This window comes from Girardinichthys multiradiatus, chromosome X, assembly GCF_021462225.1.
Source record: "Girardinichthys multiradiatus isolate DD_20200921_A chromosome X, DD_fGirMul_XY1, whole genome shotgun sequence".
Lineage (NCBI taxonomy): Eukaryota > Metazoa > Chordata > Actinopteri > Cyprinodontiformes > Goodeidae > Girardinichthys > Girardinichthys multiradiatus.
In genome coordinates, this window is record NC_061817.1 from 34,471,973 (window position 1) to 34,498,254 (window position 26,282).

The 26,282-nt window shown below is 40.2% G+C and overlaps 1 protein-coding gene across 5 annotated transcripts in view; it reads left to right on the plus strand.

Moving 5' to 3' along the window:
* The window catches only part of LOC124863095 (SH3 and multiple ankyrin repeat domains protein 1-like), a 117,270-nt gene that overhangs the window by 23,321 nt on the left and 67,667 nt on the right, over nt 1–26,282 (plus strand). For 3 of the 5 annotated variants that reach the window (XM_047357336.1, XM_047357339.1, XM_047357338.1), the window contains exons 1-3: nt 7,457–7,626; nt 10,562–11,101; nt 24,988–25,191. In XM_047357336.1, the coding sequence (XP_047213292.1) occupies nt 10,613–11,101; nt 24,988–25,191 (693 nt within the window). In that variant the 5' untranslated portion in view covers nt 7,457–7,626; nt 10,562–10,612. Of the gene's footprint in view, nt 1–7,456; nt 7,627–10,561; nt 11,102–24,987; nt 25,192–25,685; nt 25,975–26,282 lie in introns of those variants that run through there. The other 2 variants (XM_047357337.1, XM_047357340.1) reach the window with 2 other exon arrangements.

Here is a 26,282-nt window from a genome sequence, read left to right on the forward strand (position 1 = left end):
GAGGACTGACCAATCAGCAACAAGAGATGTCAGAAAAATCTGCAGCAAAAAAAAAAAAAAAGATAAACAAGGAAGCCTCTAATTTGATGTAATTACACAAATTTATTCAAGTAACTATAATTACAAACCACTTTGCAGCTTTAGATTTTACATGCAGATGTAAAAATGTCTCATCACTGATCTGGAACTGAGACATAATTGAACAAAGCCAGACTAGAAATGATGGTTTCTTATTTAAACATTCAGCTGGGGGTGAGAAGTAACTCAAACGAAGAGTAATAAGGAGATTTGATATTAAAATGGGCTTTCGGTGAGCATTTATGAGTGAATCATGGGCAGAATCAGAGTTGTTTTGAAACATGAAAGTGTGAAAAATCATGTATTGTCATGGTCAGACACAAGGACTGAACTCTACAGAAGGAAAACCTCTTTTAAGCAGAATTGTGTTTAGAAAAAAGGTCTCAAGGATCTTTTTTCTCAGCGAAGGAAGGGATTCGGCATGTCTGGCAAAGGGACCTTGAATTACCAGTACAAAAAGGTTCATTTATACATAAGGTGTGAATAATGTGTTATGTGAAGAGGGTTGGCAGAGCTGCTCGTCTCAAAGAGAAGTCTGTTCACATGGAGAGCAGGATTTCTGGTCTGATGGTTGTCTAGATCAGTAGATCTCCAGGCTTTCTGAAGATCTTTTCAAGTCTTAGCTGCTTCCTCTTTAATTTTCCATCCAGTTTTGTTTTCTGTGACGATGACAATATATTGTCCTGTTTGTGTTTAAAAATTAGAAAAAAAACAAGTGGAGGACCACAGAAGAACTGTCTAAAGCAGAAGAAAAACATTTAATTCAACACATAAGAAAGACACCTCCACAGGCCTGATGGAAGACTGAAGTGATTCAGCATCCTTCAGTTGATCATCTGCTGTATGTCACATCATTTTTACTGTCTTTTAAACTGTTATCTTGGATTTGTTTATAGATGCGACTAAAGAAATGGGAGCAAATTGTGTCAAGTTGTTTATTTGTAGACACAACATTTGTTTATCCCATACAATCACAAACTTCAGTGTATTTTTTATTGAGATTTTATGTGACTGAACAACACAAAGCAGTGCATAAATGTGAAGTGGAAGAAAAGTTATGCAGGATTTTCAATATTCTCCCTGTCCATGCTAAAGAAAAGCAACCCCACAGCATCATACTAGCCCTGCTATGTTTCACAGTGGAGATGGTGTCTAGGGTGAGATACAGTGCTAGTTTTCCACCATGCAAAGCATTTTCCATGTAGGCCAAAAAGTAACACTTTTGCCTCATATGAGTGAAGCACTTTTCACACTTGGTGTGTTTCCCATTTCCCAACATATCTACTACAACACATGTCGCCTCAAGGCACTTGACAAAGGGTCTGGAATGGTGGGGTTGTTGGGGAGGTTAGATTAAACTACTGAATGTTAGAGATTGGCCATTTTAGAATGGGCTATGTGTAGGGGTACTAAGTAAAAATAATACACTGATAAAGTGTGTCCATATAAAGCACACTGGTGGCCATTGTTATACTAAAAACCACAAGGATCGGAATACCTCTCTCTGTCAGACTGATTATGACCATTGGAAAAGAGAAGGGCTTGCACAGGTAGCAGAAATGGAGGGTGTGTTTGCACCTCAACCATAACTGAGCCGGTTTAGGCTATACCTGACTCCCCCTTACTCCATCCAACAGGGAGGGAAGAAGGCAGAGTTAAAAAATAATTAGAGTTTTGTTTCCTGTTGCATTGTGTAAAGGTGGGTAACTTTAAAATGGGCTAAGTCAATTCAATCGGATTATACAGATTTCAAGTCAGGTAATACATTCCAATTAATCCCAACCATTGAACAGTGCAGTCAGATTCAGTTATTTATTCAAATTGGATAAAAAGTTTTTCTATCCAAGGAAACCCAGCAGATTGCATCGAGTCAGTGACCTAGCAGCAATCCCTCATACTGAGCATGCATGTAGTGACAGTGGAGAGGAAAACTCCCTTTTAACAGGAAGAAACCTCCAGCAGAACCAGAACCAGGCTCAGTGTGAGCGGCCATCTGCCACGACCGACTGGGGGTTAGAGAGAACAGAGCAGAGACACAAAGAGAACAAAGAAGCACTGGTCCAGGACTACTTTCTATGGGAAGGAAAAGTAAATGTTAATGGATGTAGCTCCTTTAGTCGTTTCATCTAGGAAGAAAAAACAGATAAACTCTGGGCCAGATTTCATCACCTAGATGTCTAGGAGAGAGACAGGGTTAAACACTGAAAGACAAGGTCAAGTGGATCATCGATAGAGGGTGAGCATTAAGTTGTTGCCAGCAGAAGCTTGGACGATGCCCCTCTCCAGAAAGGTGTCACAGGTAGACATAGAGTCAGGCCAGATGTAGCTTCTAGGAAGAGAAAAGATAAAGAACATAAAGTTAGAAGCTGAAATAACAGCAAATAATGCAACATTGGGGAGTAGTATGAGAATGTAGCGGAGAGAGTGAAAGTGGTCATTATGTCCTCCAGCAGCCTAAGCCTATAGCAGCATAACTACACAGATAGCTCAGGATAACCTAAGCCCCTCTAACTATAAGCTTTATCAAAAAGGAAAGTTTTAAGCCTAGCCTTAAAGGTAGACAGGGTGTCTGCCTCACGGACTAAAACTGGGAGCTGGTTCCACAGGAGAGGAGCCTGATAACTAAAGGATCTGCCTCCCATTCTACTTCTAGAGACTGTAGGAACCACCAGTAAACCTGCAGTCTGAGAACGAAGTGCTCTGTTAGGAACATATGGAACAATCAGATCTCTGATGTATGATGGAGCTAGATCATTAAGGGCTTTATATGTGAGAAGGAGAATTTTAAATTCTATTTTGGATTTAACAGGGAGCCAATGAAGGGAAGCTAAAAAAATGAGAAATATGATCTCTCTTTTAAATTTTCATCAGAACTCTTGCTGCAGCATTTTGAATCAGCTGAAGGCTTTTAACTGCATTTTGTGGACATCCTGATAGTAACGAATTACAATAGTCCAGCCTTGAAGTAACAAATGCATGGACTAGATTTTCAGCGTCACTCCTGGATAGGATATTTCTAATTTTGGCAAATTATCCAAAGGTGAAAGAAGGAAATCCTAGAAACCTGTTTAATATGGGATTTAAAAGACATGTCCTGGTCAAAAATAACACCAAGGTTTTTTACTTTATACCGGAGGTCATCTTAATGCCATCCAGGTTAAGTGATTGACTAAGCAGTTTCTTTTTTAAAGACTCCGGTCCAAAGACGACAACTTCTGTCTTGTCTGAATTTAGAAGCAGAAAATTTAAAGTCATCCAAGTTTTTATGTCTTCAAGACATGCTTGTAGTCTATCTAACTGGTTGGGCTCATCAGGATTTATGGATAAGTAAAGCTGAGTATCATCAGCGTAACAGTGAAAATGTATCCTATGCTGCCTGATAATTTCACCTATTGGAAGCATATATATAGTAAAGAGAATTGGCCCAAGTACTGAACTCTGTGGTACTCCACAATTAACCGTGGAGTTTAAAGATGATTTATCATTTACATGAACAAACTGGAATCTTTCAGACAAATAAGATTTAAACCAGCCTTGTGCTGTTCCCCTGATCCCTACAGCTTATTCCAGCCTTTTTAAGAGAATATTATGGTCGACTGGATCAAATGCAGCACTGAGATCTAACAGAACCAGAACAGACACAAGTCCATTATCTGAGGCCATAAGAATATCATTAGTGACTTTCAGCTGAGTTGTTTCAGTGCTATGATGAGCTCTGAAGCCTGACTGAAACTCTTCAAACAGGTCATAGCTGTGTAAATGCTCACACATTTGATTAGCAAGTACTTTCTCAAGACGTTTAGATTAGAACGGAAGATTGGATATAGGTCTGTAATTTTTCAAGTCATCTTGATCAACCGAAGGTTTAATTACAGCTACCTTAAAAGCTTGTGGTACATATCCATTTACTAAGGATAGATTAATCATATCTAAAATGGGGCTGGTAATCAGAGGAAACACTTCCTTAAATAATTTGGTTGGGATTGGGTCTAACATACAAGTTGAAGGTTTAGATGAAGCTAATATTTCTGATAACTCAGGAAGCTTCACAGGATCAAAACAGTCCAAGCACAAATCAGGTTCTGCAGTTATTTCCAATGTTGTCTCACTTGCTGAGGATGAATTAATCGTCTTCAAGAGAATGTCAGTGATTTTACTTTTAATAGAATCAATTTTATTTAAGAAAAATCCCATAAAGTCATGATTGCTGAGAGCTAAGGGAATGGATGGCCCAACAGAGCTATGACTCTGTGTAAGGTTAGCAACGGTACTAAAGAGAAACCTAGGATTATTCTTGTTCTCTTCTATTGATGAGAAATGAGCTGTTCTGGCTTGGCAAAGTGTCTTTTTATACAAAAGTAGGCTATTTTTCCAGATTAAGTAGTAATCCTCTGGGTTTGTAGAGCTCCATTTTCTAACATTGTGCTTTAAAGTACGCAGCTCCGAATTAAACCAGGGAGCCAGCCTCCTGTGAATAATTACCTTCCTTTTCAAGGGGGCTGCATTGTCTAATGCACCAGGCAATGATGAAGTAACACTATGAACAAGAGAATCAATTTGTGAAGGAGAAGAAACAAAATTATTGCCCTCCACTGTGTTTCTGTGAGGAAATTGAAAGTGGAACAGATTCTATAAAACGGTATTACAACCAGGGACTAGAGGACCCAAATTTCAGCCAGACACAATGTAACAAGGTTAAAAGGTTTATTAATTAAGGCAGGATCAGCACTCAGGTAACCAACAGTCAGCTTCCACGAACCACTAAGAACAGAGAGGCGAGTTAGGGACTGAATAAAACTCATAACTTGAAGAGTTAGATAAAGCCGCTAACTTTCTCAGTCTGGGAATGAGGTTCAGAATCCAGAAGAGAAAGTGATTCAGACAGTTTATGGGGAAGAATCCAACAGTCAGACGTCAGATTGCTGGAATCAGCTGAAGCTGTGGCAGGAACACAGAGAGCTGAGGTTGTCCTCTTGACAATTATTCCAGGCAGACTTGAGAGCCATGCAGGCTCAGGCTGAATAAACCAGTGGCTAGGCTGGGGTGGAAATCCGTGGACAGAAATAGGGTCGAGTTCTAGGGCTAGAGACGTCAGACAAGAGGCAGGCTGAGGCATGAACCGGATGCGGAAAACAGCCATGAACCAGGATCCAAACAGTCCGACAAGGGGTAGGCAGGAAGGCAAAGTCCATGAGGCAAGGCAAGGTCAAAGAATAAGATCAGGCAGGAAGGACCGCTGGATAACTACTCACAAAATGTTTTCGTAATTTCTGGCACCGTTTGCCTGTCAGAGGGCTGTATATAACTGCAGCTCCACAGGTGTGTGGCATGACGGTAATTGCGCTGCAGCGCAGCAGCAGACAGGTGAAGCAGATGAGTTGATTGTATGAATGAGAGCAGACGGGCCAGAATCATAACAAAAGGTTGTTACAGCATTGTCTGATAATGATCTACTATAATGAAATTTTCTTTCAGGTGTGGAGTACTCGGTTAAATTAAACTCAAAGTTTATTAAGAAATGGTCAGACAGGACAGGGTTATGAGAAAATATTGTTATGTCTTTACACTCAATGCCATATGTCAGCACAAGGTCCAGAGAATGAAGACAAAGGTGGGTAGGTTTGTTAATGTTTTGAGCAAAGCCAATTGAGTCTAAGATAGCATTAAAGGCTATATTTAGGCTATCACTTTCAGTGTCAATACAATTCGGTTTTCAATTCAGTCTATTTATATAGCGCCAATTCACAACACATGTTGTCTCAAGGCACTTCACAAAGTCAGGTACATACATTCAAATTAAATCTAAACCACTGAACAGTGCGGTTAGATTCAGTTATTTATTCAAATTGGATAAAAAGTTTTTCTATCTAAGGAAACTCAGCAGATTGCATCGAGTCAGAGATTTGTAGCAGTCGCTCCTCCTGGATGAGCATGTAGAGACAGTGGACAGTCACTGGCGTTGACTTTGCAGCAATCCCTCATACTGAGCATGCATGTAGCGACAGTGGAAAGGAAAAACTCCTTTTTAACAGGAAGAAACCTCCAGCAGTGTCAACATGGATGTTAAAATCCCCCACTATAATAACCTTATCTGTACTTAACACTAAATCAGATAAAAGGTCTGAAAACTGATCTAAAAATTGAGAGTAAGGGCCTGGTGGATGGTACAAAACAACAAACAGAAGTGGTTTTAGTGCTTTGCAATTTGGATGAGGAAAATTAAGGATTAAATATTCAAAAGAGTTATTAATTGGGTTGGGACTAATCAATAAATTGGACTGAAAAATGGCCTCGCCCAGTATTTCGAGGAATGTGAAAATTTTAATAATTAGTAGGAGTTGACTCATTTATAGTAACATAATCCTCTTGCTGCAGCCAGGTTTCTGTGAGGCAAAATAAATCAATCTGATTGATACAAATCAAGTCATTAACTAGCAAAGTCTTTGAAGAGAGATATACTATGCTCAGTAAGCCACATTTAATTGTTTTCTTTTTCTTTTAGTCTGAGTTGTGTTTATTTTTTTGAGATTTTCATGATATCCTCCTTTTAGATTATTTTTTAATCTATTCAATTTTGGCCGTGGGCAAGACACTGTCTCAATAGGGTAATGGGTGGGTAGCAGTACAGAAGCTGCAGAGAGGAGTGTTAAACTACGACACTGCTTCCTAGTCTGAACCCTGGGTTGTCAGAGGTTTCGAGAACTAATAAATTCGGCCAGATTCCTAGAAAGAAGAGTTCTTTAAAAAACGACTTTCATCTTCCACAAAATTTTGATTTGTGAAGTCAGCCATGTCTTTGTAGGTTAGTTGTGCCATACTGTTTCCATGTTCGGATGATGGATTAAACAGATCTGTTCAAAAATGACCAACATGACCGAAAATAATGATACATCGAACATCCCTAATTGAAATACACACAATTTTCAGATTCATTCTTGTAAACAAATTGAAAATCATTTATCCTGTTCTTTCCACTTCTCAGTCATGTGCTAGTTTGTGTTGTTCTATCGTATAAAACCCCAATAAGATACCCTGATGTTCATCGTTATAATGGGACAAAATGTTGAAAAATGCAACGGTTATGCATAATTTTGCAAGTCACTGTAAAGAGCTGAATAAAAACAAAATGTTTTGTAAAAAACTGGCAAATTATTTAGCAAGACCAATTGAAAATGTTGCTGGTTTATTGGATGATACATATAAAAAAAATAAAGGATAGCTCAAACGTTTTTACACAGATTCAACAGCTAAACTCATTCTCGGGTTGGTCGTATCCATGTTGCAGGTTATTAAAGGGGGGGGGGGGTTAACTACCCCTTTTAAAGTCTTCGACCCCCCCAAATGAGGTAAAAATACCAGACTGGGGTTTAGAAGAGCCGTTAATATCCCATACATGTGGTCGTATATTTACACTAAGTGAAAACTCATATATTAGGAGTTTAGACCCCCCTAAAGTGGACCGTACCAACTCTGAACCAGCTGAAGTCAACCTCCCACCGTTGTTATTTAAACGGTCCTAACCAATGCGCCAGTGTCAGCTGATCGAAAGTAGGTAGATCAACAATGGTTTAAATTGATTTTCATGTCGGAGTTCTCTTTTATATTCTTTAATTACAATCTGCAAATTGTATAAATGTAAATGCTAACTTTTCTTTTCTAACTTTTGCCAAAGTTACATTTTAGCTAATTAATGTTAGCTAACGGGTTTTATTGCCCTGTCCAAGCTGAAGTTGGCATATGATTTGTAGCTCCGTTTCGTCCGCTGGGTAACCAGCTATTTAACACACTGAACCGTTGAATAGGATGGTTCGAATCAGATACTAACTTTAATCTCATGTTTTCCACTTAAGAAGAGCTATTAACCCCTTTTAGAACCTCCAACTTATTAAACCATATTTCTTTGATATCAAACATAAGTAAAACACCTACCAGACAGAGATACATTAATCATTTTAAAACCAAAAGCTCATAAAAGCATTTACGTTGGACCCATTCGTATTTTCATTTGGTAATGTCTAACTGGCAAAAATGCCAAACGAAGTTTATATTGAAAAATTCACGTGAAATTGTTAAATGTGAACAAAGTGGAAGTATCTGTTAGTTTTTTCCTGTTTAGTTAGTGTTCATTTCTAACATTCACTCCATTCATATAGAAACAAGTCAGCCATTAATACCCTGCAACCTAATACCAGTTATCAGAAAGGAAAAACTGACCTGTAAAGTAGTTTTAAGTCGTTGGAAAGTAGGCTTAAATGCCATCTAATTTTTATGATAAATCCAATAAAATTTTGGGGATAGGAAACATTGATAAAATATTTCAAAAAGTAAATTCACACTGCTGAAATGAACATTTCCAGACTACTCCTTTGTAATTTTGTTGCTCTTTTATGACGTCAAAGGGGAACCCCTGCAAGTAAACTGACTGCTGCTACAATGGCCAGCAACACAGACAGCAGCAGAGAATCTGATATTTCTTTAGATATATTTCAGTCACTATCAGAGAGACGAAGCAGGGTCGGGAGAGTCAGATGGCAGAGCACAAGTGCTGCGGCGTGCCGACAACCATCTAAGTCAATATGCATGAATCATACCACACCACACCACCAGGAAACAGAACGAACACAACATCTGGATTTTCAAAAATAATTCACTAAAGACGGATTAGATCTCGCTATATTAATAAATACACACGTATAATCATATGTACTCGTGTATATATTAGCCGTTGTTAACAATAGATCAATTAGATCAGTTACTGGGTTAGGGTTAGGGTGTTAAGGTGTTATAAATTGAACAATTAAGCATTAAAAGCAACAAATTAAGCAACAAATATAGCTTCGCTGCAAAGTGTGAACTCACCCATTGTAGAACAAAACACATGAAAATATCTGGATGAATAAAACAAAAAATGAAGCAGTTTAACTGGTTTAACTTCCACAGAATGAGTTGTTTTGGACTTGCTACCGCATTTATCTGCATTTGTCCGGTTCGTGGGCTTTGCAGTGCACTGGACCGGACCGGAGCAGATACAGTGTAAATTCAGTATATATACGGCGCAGAGTGAAACAATCGGAGGAGAAGCTTAGCAGCTTGGAGCAACAGCAGCAGACACAAGGGATGATTCAAGATCTGAAGACACTACATGGGGTGTCATTTTTTAAAACTTATATTTGAAAAATTTATTTAAATGTATGTGTGTGTAATTTATCTTATTGTAATAATAATAATTTTGGATTTTAATTATTAACAATAACTGTTGATATCCAAATGCACTTTTGCAACAAGGAAGTGTTCTTACCTGCTGAGCCCTGATCTGTTTAGCAACAGCAGCAACAACCTTTTCTTTGACGATCTTTTCACATCAGATGTTCTGAACAGCGTGGCTATCGACTCTGCTTCAACATTCTTCTTCGTCTGTCAGATATCCAGACCTCTGACATTATTTCTCTTGCGATCTCAGAGGTTTTCTTGTTCGAAGCAGTTTGCTGAAAAGTGCTCCGATCACAACTGGCTGTGCTTGGTGGGACCAGCCCATCTGTTCCTCCTTGGTTTTCCAGCTCTGATCCAGGCATCTCTGATCCTCTTTGCTTCAGGAAAGTAGTGCAGACTAACGGCTGCTGCCATAGAATTGCTGCCACCACCAGCAATGCACCGTTTCACCATATTAACGCTGTTTTTAGCGCAACTTTAGCGCAACAACAATAAATTACCGGAGACTTCCTCTTAGATGTCGCTCCCGGCTGACTTTGGACTTGCAAAATCTTACTATGAAATATGCTTATTTTGTGTCACATTGTTTTTTATCACGTCTTTAATCCTGATATTACTGCCCTATTTCTTCAATGTTAAGATGTTTTCTTTCAATGCATTTGTGGGAAAAGCGTGTCAAAGGCACTTCACGATGTTCAAGCTGTTCACCTTTTATTTTACGTTTTGTCCTATTTGTTACATGTTTTAAAATATGCTACCTGGAAAAATTAGTTTATCTATGTATCTATTAGTTTATCTATCTATCTATTAGTAGAACATAAATTTGAATGAAATTGTGACTTTTTCTCTAAGTTTACACATTCTCCTGAAAATACGTGACTGATCAAATTATTGGTCACTGCCTGGCGAGGCACAGAGTGACTGTAAATGTTAACTGGTTTTGTGGTACAAGGTGCTGGCCTGCTCTTGATGATTTTAGAGGCTCTGACTCTCTGTTAGTTGTACTCCAGAGAAGCTCGATGGTGAAGTCTGTCTACCTGCCACATGTTGTTCATGCCTCTTTACTGCTGGACTACGTATGCATGGTTGTGGTCTATACAAAACATTTCCTCATCCAAGTCATTAGAATAATTCATCCCTTGTACCCTCAGGTCCTTATTTCTCACTCTTCTTGGTTTTTAAATCTTTTCAGCCATCTTCTTTGTCTCCAAATCCTCCATCAGAGAAAAGTGCCACACAAATAAACTTTACTCTCTTTCTTTCCCCCCCTCAGTGTCTATCTGGGAATGATGGTGTGGCCACTGGAACCGCCTTCTTTGTCGCCATGACGATGCCATTCAGCCCCCTGTCCAGCGACGAGGAGCAACAAAGGATGCTGGGAAACAGCAGACATCTCTATCCTGGGGCAGAAGACGAGGAGGAGGAGGAGGAAGAGGAAGAGGAGGAAATGGAAGAGGATGAGCGCGACGAGGATGTCGAGGAGGAGAACGGTGAGCTGGAGGGGGATGAGGATGATGAGGAGATGGTGGAGGTCAGGCGAGGAGGCATGCCTCGGATTGGCAGAGGTGAGGGACACAGACAGTCCGGCAAACTGGCCGGACGACCCACTGGAGATCGACAGATGAGGCCAGGAAACCCGGCACACACCGCCAATCCTTATTCAGCCAATCCCGGACCCACGCACCAACAAGGATCCAATCAGCAGCAGCAACAGAGGAGGTTGAAGGAGCGCACTGCCAACTCAGTGCCATCTGAAGACGCCCACATTGCCATGATGGTGTTTCGCATCGGCATCCCAGACATAAAGCAAACGGTCAGTGCAGTCAACACAGAAACAACAACAGGAACATTCAGAACCGAAATGGACTGCAAATCATAGAATAACTTTAATAATAACATCAGTTTATCATCGTTTCTTTGGTTGTCCCATAGCTCACCTCAGGCAGCACAGAAAGCAGATGCACACAAAGAAAAAGGTTGAAATTTTCCACTTGAAAGCGATAAATTGTGTGGATTAAATTCCTGCATGTTAATGTTAGTTTTGTCTGTGAGGTATTTCATAGACAAACACAAATGAAACTAAAGTGCTGCACAACTGGGTTTAAACAAAACTAAAAATGACATAATAATACTTTATGTTCAACAGCAATACATAAAGGATTAAATAAACACAAAAACAAAATATCATAGATTAAAAAAGGGTAAAAAAAACTTTTTTTGGACACTGAAACTTGTCTAGATACAGTCTAGATGCTGATCTCTGCTAGAGTTGTTAAAGCTTTCATAAACCTTTAACTTTTCCACATTTTGTCAAATTTCAATTACAAACGTCAATGTGTTTTATAGGAATAACGTGACCATCACTCAGTAGCACATAACTGTGGAGAAACCTCCATGGTCGGAGTTGATGGAAAGATGAATGGCACTAAATACAGGACAATCTGAAAGAAAACCTTTCTGAGGCTGCAAAATACTTTAGTTTGGGGCTTCCACCAGGGCAATAACTCTAAACATAAAGGCAGAGCTACAATGGGAGGATTTAGAGCATGTGTTTGTATGGCCTAGTCAAAGCACATACCTAAATTCAGTTGTAAAGGAGAATGTGCTAAACTGTCCAGTCTCTGGATGTACAAACAGGTGCAGACAGACCCCAAAAGGCCTGCAGCTGTAATTGCACAAAAAGGTAAAGTATTGACTCAGTGAGGCTAAAAACAACTGCACACCACAATTTGCTGATTTTTTAAATGTTCATATATAAAAACATAAACAACAATAAACAGGAAGACAGTGAGGTTAAGGCCAGTGCTGATGTTATATTCTCACATTTTTCTGAAGTTAGCCAGTGCATTTGATATTAGCTGCAGTCAAAGAGATTCCTAGAATAAAAAAAATATGGGTACGTTTTTGAAAAGTCCTTAGGAGGAGTTTTACCCTGGGTTAACTCTGACGCCACCCAAGAAAAACTACACTGACCTTTGCAAATTAAAGGTCTCTCAACAGATGAAGATCAGGTGCTCTTAGAAGAATGATTGACTTGTATTTTATTTAAATATTTATGTTTTAAATCAGATTTAAGACCTTGTAGTTAAGTTAGATAAAAGCCACCTTCTACTTTTTTACTCTGATCTTATAATATTCACAGTGAAAAGGTATTTTCTCCTTTACAGATTTCTTATTTGTTTGGTTTTCGGTCACAGTTCAATGCTGCAAATCATCGGAAAAATTTAAACATCGGCCAAAGACAACCTGAGTAAATAATAAAAAGCAGCTGTCTAAAGATAATTTCATTTATTAAGGGAAAATATCTATCCCAACCAGCCTGGCCATATGTGAAAAAGTAATTAACCCCTAAACCTAAAAACTGGCTGTGCCTCACTTGGCAACAACTGCCATCAAACGTTTGTGGAAACTGGCAACGAGTCTTTCTCAACCCTGTGGAGGGATTTCCCACCATTCTTTGCAGAATTGTTTTAATCCAGCCTCATTGGAGGATTTTTGGGATTTAAGTGGCCATTCCAAAACCTTCATTTTGCTTTTTGTTTATTATTCAGAGGTCGACTCTTTCAATCATTGTCCATAACCTGAACTTGAGCTAAGGTCACAAAGTGATGGTCAGACATTCTCCTTCAGGATGTTCTGCTACAGAAGAAGCAAAGCAGACCCAGATCATCACACTACTATCACCATGTTTGAATGTTGGTATGATGTTCTTTTTCTGAAATGCTGTCTCTGTTTTCCACCAGATGTAACGGCACAAACAACCTCCAAACGTTTCCACTTATGTCTCGTAATTTCCACAGAAAGTCTTGGGCATCATCCAGATGTTTTTTGGAAAATGTGAGTCGGGCCTTTGTGGATTTTTGGTCAGCAGTGGGTGTAGCCTTGAAAGTCTGCCATGGGTGCAGTTAATGTCCAGTCTGTTTCTTACTTTTTAACCATGAACTCTGACCTGAACTGAGCCAAGTAAGCCCTGCAGGTCTTTAGATGTTGTTCTGGGCTCTTTAGTGACCTCATGGGTGAGTCTTCATGCTTTTAGAGTAAATTTGACTGGTCTGCCATACCTGGGAAGGTTCACCACTGGTCCATTTTGTGTCTGGGTTTGTGTGTAATGGTTCTCGGTGCGGTTCACTGATTTCTAACTCTTTCCAGGCTGATAGATGCCAGTGACCTTTTCTCATATGTTCTTGAACGTCTTCAGAAGGAGGCATGATGTGTTGCTTTTTGAGAAAATTAGCCTATTTCATGTTGTCAGGCAAGTTCTATTTAAGTGATTTCTTGGTCTAGCAACAGGTCTACTAGCAATCAGACCTGGGTGTTAATTTGTCATTTACAAAAGGGTGGATTACTTTTTCACTTAGCCATGTTGGTTTGGATAGCTTGTACTTTTCCTTTAACAAAGTAAATCATCATTTAAAAACTGCTTTTTGTATTTATTCAGGTTATCTCTGTTCGATGTGAAATTTGCATTTGATGATCGGAAACATTCAAGTGCGGTGCACTTTCATGGCACTGTATATGTAACGGTTTCTGTGGTCCATTCCATCAAATGTGCAAACCGCAGTCAAACTCTGAGAGGACGTTTTTGGGTTATTCCGTCAGCAGCTGCAAGAATAAAAAGGAACTTGATCTGACAGCAACAACAAAAAAAAACTTTCAAGGTGACCCAGCTTCAGAGAGGAGGGGATAGAGTGTGAGAGGCACAGCTGAAATGTTTAAAAGAGCCATCTGGATGAGAGGAATTTGATCCTAAAACTCTGCAAGCAGTAGAGGATTGGGAAAGAGTAAAAGAAGAGGGAGGCTGGAGCGAAGAGAAGAGGGTAAAGGAGAGGAAGCGTTGCCACTTGTGTGATGTTGCCAAAGAGCTTTTAAATGTTGCAGTAAAGTATGCAGTGAAAAGCTCCTTTCGGGGTGACTGGCTTTTAGAGGCCTGCCCAGAATCTGGAGAAAATCAGCCGTTTCCGCCTGTACGTCACTGCTGAGCAAGAGCTCCATTGAAAAGGCTTCACAAGCTGGAAATGCAGCTGCCTCCATGTTCAGAAACACTCGGTTTCTATAACACAACTGCCAGACGCCCGGCTTCTTCCAGTTCCACAACACTCTTGTGTCTCTGATGAGAGATTTCTTCCACTGAATTATGGCTGGAGGCTAAACTCTACTCATAATTGAATTATGGAGAGCTGAGAATTGTGGAGAGAGAAAGGATAGCGTTGCTCATCTGTAGATGAAAGCTGACGCAGACCACCTTTGTGTTTGACAAGCCGAAGGTTATATTCTTTACACATTAGCTGTCTCCTCTGTTCCCCGTTCTGCTAAACCAACAAAGGCCTCTGTGATATGTTCATCAGCAAACTTGGGGAGAAATAAAAGCAAATGGGTCTGTGTTTTCATATTTTATACTTACCATTCTGGTGCACCACAAATGCCTCACTGAACACCTCTTCCTTCTTCTCGCTGCTGTATGATTTATTATTGATCTGAGCATTTGGTGCTTTCAGCGGTACGTGGTTAGTTGAATGTGTGCTCAATGTATTTAATCTCAGCTATAAATAATTCACATATCGCTATTTATTGTAACAAATCGGCCTTAGATTTAAGTCATAAATATGTGTTTAGGTCGAAGAGGTTGGGAGGAGAGTGTCAGGCTTTCAGTAATCAGATGAACCATCACATACAAAAAGGTACAGATAATGATGGATTCTAGCAGATGGAGGTGGAAGCAAGGAGGCAGATAAAGGCGGCAACAGTGGAATGAAGGAGAGAGAGGGATAAATGAACAGAGGTACAGGAGTAGATCAAGAAGGTAGGTAGATAAGGCAGAAGTACAGTTGTGATAACAATAATGTTTTCATTCCTATTATGGGAAAAACCTGGTCCACCATTGCTTCTTCCACTGGATTTAACAGGGCAAGTAGCAGCTAGGTGCTGCTGATCAAATACACTAGTAGCCTGGTCATCATCACCATGACAACCTCTATGAAAGAAGGAGTTTGCTCCTCTGGATTATACAGCCATGTGTTAACACAATGCCAGGATGGAAAGACATCAGCAATGACCCTTGAGAAGCAGCTTTTGCTTCCTGTCAATAGGGGAAGGGTTATAAGGACATTTCTAAACAACTTAAAGGACATCATTCTGGAGATAGACTGTTTACCATCTTCCCATGAGGGGAAGCCCCAGCCAGATGTTACAGTTCATGACGGGAGAGTTAACAACAGGCTGAACCGGTTGGTTGGAGGAGCTGCCAAGAGGAAGATTCTTTTCTCTGAGATGAATAATATCTCCGCTTGCATCTGTCTCCGGGAACTATGTCCTATGAACCATTCTGAACAAAGCAGAGATGTTTGACCACCGTGCACTGTGCTGTGTTTAGAGAAAATTACACACAGTATATCAGCTGTTAAGCACGATGGTGGAGGGATGATGATTTAACTGATGCAAGAGACTGAGAAGGTCACCTCAAAACAACTGCTTCAAGTTCTTAATGCTAAAGGTGGTTCGACAAGCTGAATCATTGGATGAACTCCCAAGCTGTCCTAGTTTTGATAAATACATTTCTGCAACAAGCACAGAAGACGCAAACACATAAGCGAGACGGTTTTAATAACATTAATAGGTGATAATTATTCATAATTATTCATAATTATAATAATTCATTCCTAGGAATTAATAGACCTTTCACTAGTATTGTCCCCTTTTGTAAAATATGTGTAAAAAGTTGTGCAAGGAATCTTTTCCCACAGCAATCTAACCTGTAATTTACTACATTTATCCAGTGGCAGATAAATATCCCATGTTAGGAAATAACGGGTTTTTACAAAAAATGATGTTATTACTTTGACAACCCCCTTTAGCCTATAGGACAGCACTAAGCTTTCTCTTGAGTGGGATCTTTGACCATTTGTCTTTAAACTATCTAGATCATCCAGAGGCCAGGTTCTTCTCTTATGTTCTCCTCTGTTCAGGTGCCCCCATGGATTTCTGTAAGATTAAGTTCTGGAGACTAAGCTGGATTAAGTGCCTGCCGAACCATTTCTGTGTTGATTTGGCCAAATGTTGGATCATTATTCTGCTAAAAAAAAACCAGCAATGCTTTTTAGAATAGTCATTGAAGCCATGTTAAAGAGGACATATCATGCTTTTAAATCTTTCCTTTTCTCATTTAAATCATTCAGCTGTGGTCTATATAAAGTGGAACTCCTTGTTCTTGCAGCTCCACAGGCTCCTTTTTTACCTGTTCTGAGGAGCGTCTGAGAGCAACTCGTTTTGGCGCCGTTTCTTGAAATACTGTTGAGGCACTTCACACCCCGCCCACCTCCAGGTCAAAGAGCGTTCCACTCCACCCCATTCCGCCATTTTTGAAGTTTGTTAACAGAAGTACAATTATCTAATGGTGCAGAAACAGGACAAAAAAACTAAATAAATTCATGTCTAAAATAAAGTTTGTTGTCATTTTAGTTATTTGCAGCTTATCGCTTTGCTGTGTCCGTTGTTTCCATAGACAGAAGGAACTGAACCCTTAATCAGACGAAGTCTTACAGCAAATCCTTCTTGACATTGAAGGAGGTTGCTGAAGAACCCGTCCTTGAAGTGGAGGCATAGGAATTTCCCCCCTGTTGTTGGAACATTTCCATAAAAAATACAATTTCACCAGGCACTTCGAAGAGGTTCTGATGCTGGGGGACGGTGTAATGAATTGTGCAAGTTAATATATCCAACAAAGGAATATTTAGACTTATCCACTTGCAGCTTCCACATACTTGAGCTTGGACTACAAAATCGCAGCGAGAAATAAAAATGGTGGATACGCAAATTGGTCAACCCGAAGTCCATGACCTTGTTTAGCTGTTCTGCAGCAAATACTGTGATGTAACAGTTAGAAAAACGTAATAGAAGATAGAGAAACCTGAACGGATTGAAAAATACCCCAAAATAATATGAAGATATCTAAGCAACACCTGGATAGACTAAATGCAACTTTTCTGCACTCTTATAGACTAGATATAGGAAAGTTTAGGTGAGTAGTAAAACCATTTCCTGACTGACGAATCTCAACGAACATCTGCCTGACTTGAATGCTATGTTTTTTGTCTTTCTCAGTTTGAAGAGGGGGAAGAGAATCTTGAAAGTAAACTATGAGTAAATCAGTCAGTTACATTCATTTTTACAAGAATTAGGGCGCAATCGTTGTAGCACTGGGGATCTTGTTAAGTGTATTTGTTAGCATCGGGTTTATTTCTTCACTCAAGTCAAAGGTTGAATTTTTATAAAGCTTTCAGTTTGAGATGATGCTGCTGAAGCATAGAAATGCTTCTCAGGGTGCCACTGTAGCAGCAATAATAATGACAAAACCATTAGTATGACAGAGCAGTAAGAGGGACACAAACTGCTTGTCTTTCTCTCCAGTATAACAGGAGTCACAATCAGGCCCCCTGATGGTAACTTCTTGGCTCCACCTCTTCATCTGATTGTTCCTGTTTTCTCTTTACGTCCCACTCCGTCCTTTCAGAAAAAAAACCCTCTAATCTTCACCGTTTTCCCCTCTCTGGTCCATCTCGCTTTTCCTGTCCTCCTCCCCCTCCAGCTCTCCTTCAGTTTCTCTTTAATGTCTGCTAATATGCCATCATTGTCCCAGTATATTTGCTCTGTTCTACATGTCAGCTAATTCACCCTCAATAAAATCTAATTGCTGTCTAATTGTGTAGTAATGAGACCTGGGAGCGACTGTAGAGCACAGATGCAGACGTTATGTGGAGTGACAGGGCGCTTTACACTTGCAGTGATTTGGAAGAAACACAGTTATGTTGTATTTATTTTCTCTAATAAGCACTTAAAATGGCAGAAACTCAACAACCATCAGTGCAGTGGGATAACGAACTGAATTGGACTCGCTGTGCTGTGACAGAATAAATACAATCATTCAAAGGCTTCATTTTCTGGATAAAAATGTTCTTAAAGAGGATATCCAGATATCCATTTGTCAGCTCTTTATGCACAGCTTGTAATACTGGAGCATATTCCAAATGAGTGCTTGTTGTGGATTTCAGGGAATTTTCATAAGGGGTTGGAAGTTTCCTCTAGGGAACCTGCAGACTTTTGTGTTATCTTTTGTACTGATAGAAGACAAAAAACTGTGACACGTCACTCATAGTTGTTTTTAAAATAGATTTTCAGAAAATCATGCAACTCTAAATCATCCGTGAAAGGAATTTTATGACTAAGCCAAATACTGGGGTTTGCAGGAAGTTAGATTCAATATTTGAACAAAAGAATACATAAAAAAAAAATGTATTGCTTTAAGAATGGCGACCTGTCCAGGGTGTACCCGCCCCCCTCCTACCCTAGCTCCATGCTGCAGATATATACTGACAATGATCTCAAATGATCAGCATTTTTACTGCATTTACTGCAACTCCCGTGAGACGGCACAGAGGCATGACACTGGTATTACATCACTCTATAGCTGATGACACTGACATGCATAAACATTGCTTTTTGGGTTTCTGGGCCTTGATGCTCAGCACCAGTTCCTCCTCTTCAACTGGTTGTTGATGTAAAAAGGCAACGGTCCATTAACTCACTTGTTTGCACAGCGACAGTCGACTGTGTGTGTCACAAGTGGTTCGCATGATTCTCCCACCTCAGCAGGAGGTAAAAGCTCAACTGGTTGCATGTTTATTAGATTCTCAAAGTTGCGAAGATGCAGCAGAGTTGGCATTTGGCTTGCGAGTATATTAAACAGCATGAAGCAAATGAGTTTTTGTTTTCTGTGTGACTAGAGATGAAGTCTTGCAGTAGTTGTAGTAGCCTTCAGGCATGATTTGTGCACTGAAATTCGCAACAACAAGCCTGTTTCCTAAATGCATTCTTGAGTCTCTAAGTGAGACTTTAAGCCCTTCGGCTCTGCAGGACACACCAGCATTGCAGAGTGTCTTTGTGAATGAAAGGAGGAGCAGTGTAGGTCAATAAAGCGCTGGGGGTGAGAGGTAGGTGAGTGTGAAGATGAAAGAAAGTGGGAAATGAGAGGAAAATAATAAAAAGACAGCGGAAATGTATTTGCTCTTTCTCTGAATCAGGAAAAAGTAGTTGTGAGTGTTTTGTAGAGAAAACGATAGAACAACTAGGATGTGGGAAGGAGAAAAGAAACTTAATGGCATCATTTCGCTGTGTGAGTGTGTATTTGATGGAATATATTTCCCAGTAGATCTTATTAAAGGCTTCTAGTCCCCCTGCACTCGGCCTGTAGGAAAAAGGGCCACAGGGACAGAGATAGTGATTGAGAGGAACGACTCTTATTTCTGCATAGAAAGTGACGGAGCTGCTCCAGAAACATGGCAAGGGAGGGAAGGAGGATGGAGTCTAAGACAGAGATAGGCAGGGGAAGATAAAGAGCAGCGCGGACGGAGAGAGTGGGCGTATGTGAGTGGGAAAGTGTGATCACGGCTTCAGCAGGCAGGACAGACTTTCACATCTGAGTGATATTAAAAACCCACGGGGGAAAGAACTGGGATTAATGCAGCATCAAGTTGTTAATGTAAAACTAGAAATCATATGAAATTTTACACAAATGCTGAAAGCATTATGCACAGTGCAATGTGTGCTGCTATTACAGTTGAGTTTTCATGATTCACTTTTAATTCATGCTATTTCAAACCTTCAAAACAGTTATTATTATAAAGCTTGTGACATATCAGCTGGAGGACACGCACAGTTAAAAATAAAACCCTCTCAAACTAAATTTTAGTTGTTTTCTATAAATTGCAAATCATCGTACTTAATTTGGTCTAATTTACCAGTAGCTACCTGATAGATTTCCAGGATTTCATCATTTAATCACATTTTCAAACATCATCAGAATCAGAATCAGAATCAGAAAAGCTTTATTGCCAAGTACGTTTTTGGACATACAAGGAATTTGTTTTGGCGTAGTCGGTGCAATACAGTACAAATTAAACAGTACAAACATATCTACAATATAATATAAATATATGTGCACAGTTTTAAGTGAGTGAGAGTAAATATAGAGCAGTATAAGATGCAAGAGCAATACAACAGTGCAGGTGATCATTGTGCAAGTAAAGCAGTGCAAGTAAAGCAGGAGTCCAAGCTGAACGTTAATGTAACACATAGAGTTACAGGTTACAAGTTTCCTGTCAGCAAAAAAAGGGGGGGTGTGGGGGAAAGGGAGAGTGTCAGGGTGGTTTCCGGGCTTTGTTAACCAGGCTGGTGGCAGATGGTAAAAAACTGTTCTTGTGGCGTGAGGTTTTGGTCCGGATGGACCGCAGCCTCCTGCCAGAGGGGAGAGTCTCAAAGAGTCTGTGACCGGGGTGGGAGGGATCAGCCAGAATCTTCCCTGCCCGCTTCAGGGTCCTGGAGGTGTACAGTTCCTGGAGCGACAGTAGACTGCAGCCAATCACCTTCTCAGCAGACCGAATGACACGCTGCAGCCTGCCCTTATCCTTGGCTGTAGCAGCGGCGTACCAGATGGTGATGGAGGAGGTGAGGATGGACTCAATGATGGCTGTGTAGAAGTGCACCATCATAGTCTTTGGCAGGTTGAATTTCTTCAGCTGCCGCAGGAAGAACATCCTCTGCTGGGCTTTCTTGATGAGGGAGCTGATGTTTGGCTCCCACTTGAGATCCTGGGAGATGATGGTTCCCAGGAAGCGGAAAGATTCCACAGTGTCAATTGTGGAGTCACAGAGGGTGATGGGGGCAGGTGGTGCTGGGTTCTGCCTGAAGTTCACAACCATCTCCACTGTCTTTAGAGCGTTGAGCTCAAGGTTGTTCTGGCTGCACCAGTCCAACAGATGGTCCACCTCCCATCTGTACGCAGACTCATCACCATCAGAGATGAGTCCGATCAGGGTGGTGTCGTCCGCAAACTTCAGAAGCTTGACAGACTGGTGACTGGAGGTGCAGCTGTTGGTGTACAGGGAGAAGAACAGAGGAGAGAGAACACAGCCTTGGGGGGAACCGGTGCTGATGGTCAGGGAGCTCTTATTACAATAAATATCAATTATTATTTTTATTGAAACTGATAATACAGCAATGAAAAAAGCTTTGAGCTGCAATTCAAAGATCTAACTTTGGCATAAAAACAACGCAATAATAGAAGATGGGTTTTTAATTACACTACTGGTAAAGTCATTTGTAAATCAGCTGCACGAGGTTCCTTCACCACAGAATATGTACATTTACGTACAAGGAAAGTTGTTCTTCACCCTTTCGGTTTGAGATGGACGAGTCAAAAAAACAGACTCATTTGAAATAAAAATCCTATAAGGTTGTTGAACTCATCTTCAGTCTTACATCAGCGCCCAAGAACGTTATTTTCTTCATATGTAAAGATATTAAACTTGTAATTTAGCTCACAGATAAGGGTGATATCAATCTTGGCTCTGACTGTGGCAGGGGGGCAATACTTTATCTGTCCACCAGAGGGCGGTCCAGCTGCTCAGCTGCTCCTGCTTTAGTAGGGGTTTGTGTAGCTGTGTGTGTGTGTGTGTGTGTGTGTGTTCCTGTCTTGGCATCACAGTGAGAACCATTTTCCCGATTTCACCATCAAATTGAGGACCGTTTGTACCAAAGTGAGGACATTTTGCTAACAGTTAGGTTTAGGACTAAGGTGTGAATTGAGTTTAGGTTAAGGTTAGGGTTAGGCATGCACTGGTAATGGTTAGGTTTAGGGTTATTGCCAGGGTTAGGGCATAGAAAGGGTTGAAAATGACTGAAAATCAATGGAAGTCAATGGGAGTCAACAGATGGTCCTCACTACATATAGCAAAACAAGTGTGTGTGTGTGTGAGGCACAGTGTACAGACTGCTCTGTGGTCTCACTATAAACTGGCTGTAGTGAGGGTAATCAGTGAAAGAAAAACCCAATTTAGCTGCAGAATAAGATAAATGTTGATCAAAAGCTTTGATACTTTACTAAACACTGAATCTAAACAGCAAAGCCAAGTTCAAGACATTTACAGCCCTGATGTTACCCTGTATTAGCTGGAGTAGTGTCCTAGTCTGCCAGCTGAATCCTCAGCCTTCATCCCCTCCTGCTGAGACTGACTCCCTTCAGCTTCTTTGATGCTACTGTAAGTGTGTAGGCCTCTGTGTGCGTCTCTGTGCCTGTGTGTTGGATGAAACCTAATCTAATACAAACAGGCACACTCCTTTATCCTCTTGTGCTCTAAATCTGCCGTACTGTAAAACACACACCTATCCACACACGTAAACCCACAGTGAAACCTGTACACGTGCTCACACAATACACACACAGGCGCACCATCGCAGTACCACATCCCGGGGAACACAGGGAGGTTTCTATGGCAACAAGCATCTTGCTCTACTAATGAACTGGTTGCCGTGGCGACTGTGTTGGCTGTGCTCGATCGGAGTCGGCTGAACAAAACAAGAGGGAGAAGATGTGATGTTGCTGCTCTGCATAAAATATAATTTAATAAAAAACTGGGAGCAGGTCTCTTTTCTCGTTTGTAGAGCACACACAGAAATATGTGTCAGAGTGTTTGTGTGATATTAGGATCAATGACAAAGACTCAATGAGCGCTCTGTGAGAGAGGAAGAGCTGCAGTCAGGCGCAATGTGATCCCTGCATCTGGCGTGGGCCAATCATCTCGCTGCTGCCTGAAGGTCAGAAAGCTTCCCAGCCTCACACTGGCCACTTCGAGAGAGAGGAGGAGGAGGAGATGGATTAGAAAGGAATGCTGCCAAAAACAGTCTCTCTGCCTCTCAGCCAGCCATGCTGTGACTTATGTTACCCTTTGCTGACTGAGCCTCTGAGCCATTAGGCATTTTGACGTTTGTTAACCCCACAACAGACACGAAAGCAGCAGAAAACTGAAGCTCATGTCGTTTCTGCTGACCACTGCCACCAGAAACAATCCAGTTTACCTTGACGCCGTCTCCTCTTCCTGGTTTAGGGGAGAAATAACCTCAGCATCGTGCCATCAACAGGATCACCGGGTCACGGCTTTATCCTATTTAGTGCATAAGATCCAAGCGTGAGGTCAAAGTCAAAAATCACAAAATAAATTTAAATATGAGAAAAGTGTAAAGAGATAAATGTTAGACTGAGCTCAGTAAGGGCCACAAAACCTCTTAAATAAAAAACAAACTTAAATAAATACTTAATATAAATATGAGAAAGGACATATAAACTATTAAAGTAGCACATGGGAGCTAAATAGGCAGCACAAACTTTCTGTTGTTCTAAATATTATAGAAACAGATCTCATAAAAAATAAACAAAATAAAGATTTAATTTAAACAAACATTTTAAAAATTTTATATAAAATGACTTCCCATTTCAGATACTTTTTAAATAATACTTCCTGAGGTGTATTTTTTTCTTTAGTTTGTTTCTCTGTGCTCTTATCACCTGCCGTTTTCCTTACCAGTTCATTGTTTTGTGTTTTATTCTAGCGTTCCTTTCATCTAAAGTTATTCCTGGTAGATTTCTGTTAGGTTCTCCATGGGCGTCTGTACGTTTCTGTTCAGCTCTGTCTCCTGGTTAATTAGCCTCCCTCCTTCAGCTGCTCTGCCTCAGCTGCAACTCATTTTCTCTGGTTTTCTGCTCATTTCTCCACTTCCTCAGAACATAAGGATCTCTACTGGATTCTTCTGTTACTGTGGCCGTTTCCCCAGTTTGTACGTTTTATTTTATTTTTTTGTATTTCTGTTCAATCATTTACTCACCATGCTTTTTCCACTGTCCTGTCTGTGTGTTGGCCCATCTTCTACGTCACAAAACATTACAGATTGTATGTTAAACTTGGTACCAGCTGTAGCAGTCTGCTTATATCCAGCACATCTGCCACTATAAGAATAATCTCTCAGCCTGAAGCATCTTGTTTTCTACAGTCAGATATTGCGACTATATTGTAAAAAATAAAACTAGATCTGAAAATAACATAAAAGTGAAAACTCAAAATAAGCTCTAGCTTCACTTGTCATTTAAAAAAACAGATATTTATGGATAGGTCTGAAGCTGTTGAAATGATGTGGTGCAGTGAAAGTGAAAAAATACTTTAAATAATACATTTTAATCACACTTTTAGAAGAGGCTTTTGTTCATTATTACACATTGTTTCAGTTGCAAATCTTTTTTTTTCCAAGTACGAGTTTTGATGAGCCTCACAGAAGGCACATTTCTTACTAACATGTATTTTAAACAAAAAATGGTTCATTCTTTTATTCAAGCTTCAAGTTTTTATTTTTTACAGAGAAAAATGACAGTTGAACTAAAATGCTTTGAAAACATGTGAAAGGCATCTTTTCATCAGAAATATTCCCCAACTAGTCCAAAAAACATTTTTTAGCAGATGCAACCTGTGAATGGATAACTTTAAGGACGAAATGATTTCTTCCTTCTTCAGAAAGGTGAAAAGCTCTAAATGCTACTCTTTAGTTTTTCAGTGGACAGATCATTTCATCCTAAATGAGGCGGGTTTAGATTCAGATTTGGTTGCGGATCTCAAATTAAAATACATTTTTTATGTATTCACAGTTACTGAGTTCATAAAAAGATGTTACTCTGGCTTTAAGCTAAACACTTGACCATTTTCTTTTCTTTTTTTGTAAATCAATGCCTGATTGATGAGAATAACACATTTTTATAACTGCTTTTGATACGTTGGGGAGCATGCATTTTCCACCATATTGATTTTACATGTGTTTATCCTGCAGAAATGTCTGCGGTTTAACCCCGACGCCACTGTGTGGAAGGCCAAACAGCAGGTGCTGTGCTCTCTGACCGATTCCCTGCGAGACGTCCTAAACTACGGCCTATTCCAGCCTGCCACAGACGGACATGATGCCAAGTTCTTGGAGGAGGAGAGGCCCCTCAGAGAGTACCCACAGTCCTTTGAAAAAGGGGTGCCATATTTGGAGGTACTTCTTTAGCCTTTTGTTGCCACAGTTTTTAAGAAAAACTCTCTGCACAATGTGAAGTACGCTGTGCTTCCTGAAGATGTCACTGCTGTTCTTTAGTACAACAGATTATATGAAAGGAGCGTATAATATATGATTTATTCTTAACCAATTAGTAGCTCTGTGCAATCTACAATTAACTGCATTAGAAAGATATTCAAGTCCTCCACACTTATCAAAACCCATGATAAAGATGTTTAAAGAAGCCATGAAATACAATGCAATACAAACGTAGTCCTACCTTCTGAACCTTTTTCACAGTTTGTTATTTTCTACCCATAATCCCTAAAGTATTTCTTGCGATTTGGTGCGATAGACTAAGACAAGGTACTGCATAATTGTGAAAACGTTTGTATTCAGTCCCCCTTAAATACAATTCACCTCAACCAGTTGCCTTCAGATGACACAATTAATAAAGAGAGCTCACCTGTGTGTCATTTAATCTAAGAATAACTCCAGCTGTTCTCTGATGCCCTCAGAGGTTTGTTGGAGAACATAAGGACAAACAGCATCATGAAGACCAAGGAACACAGCAGACAGGGCAGGGAGAAGGTCATGGAGAAGTTTTAAGCAGGATTACGCAGTAAAGCAAATCTTAAGCTTTGAATATTTCACAGAGTTTTCAGATGAGTCCATCATCTGAAAACAGAAAGCGTATGGGACACCTGCAGCCTGCCAGGATAAGGCCATCCACCTAAAATTACAGGCGAAGCAAGGAGAACCAAGCAGAGATCCACAGCTCAGGTAGGACAATCTGATCTCGATGTTATGGTTAAGTGGTTTGGAGCAAGCTGCTGTTGAAGGGCAGAAATCCAGTTTAATGTTTGCCATGAGGCATGTGGTGCACACAGCAAACATGTTAAAGAAGAGGCTCTAGCCAGGTGAGACCATAACTGATTTGTTTTGGCATAAATGCAAAATGGAAAGTGGGATGAAGCTTAACATGGCACCTAATCCTGAAAACTCAATTCCCTGGTCAAAGTTGGTGGGTAGACCCTAACCTAAGAACCTAAGATCCCTAACCCGGAAGAAAACCTGCTAGAGGATGCAAT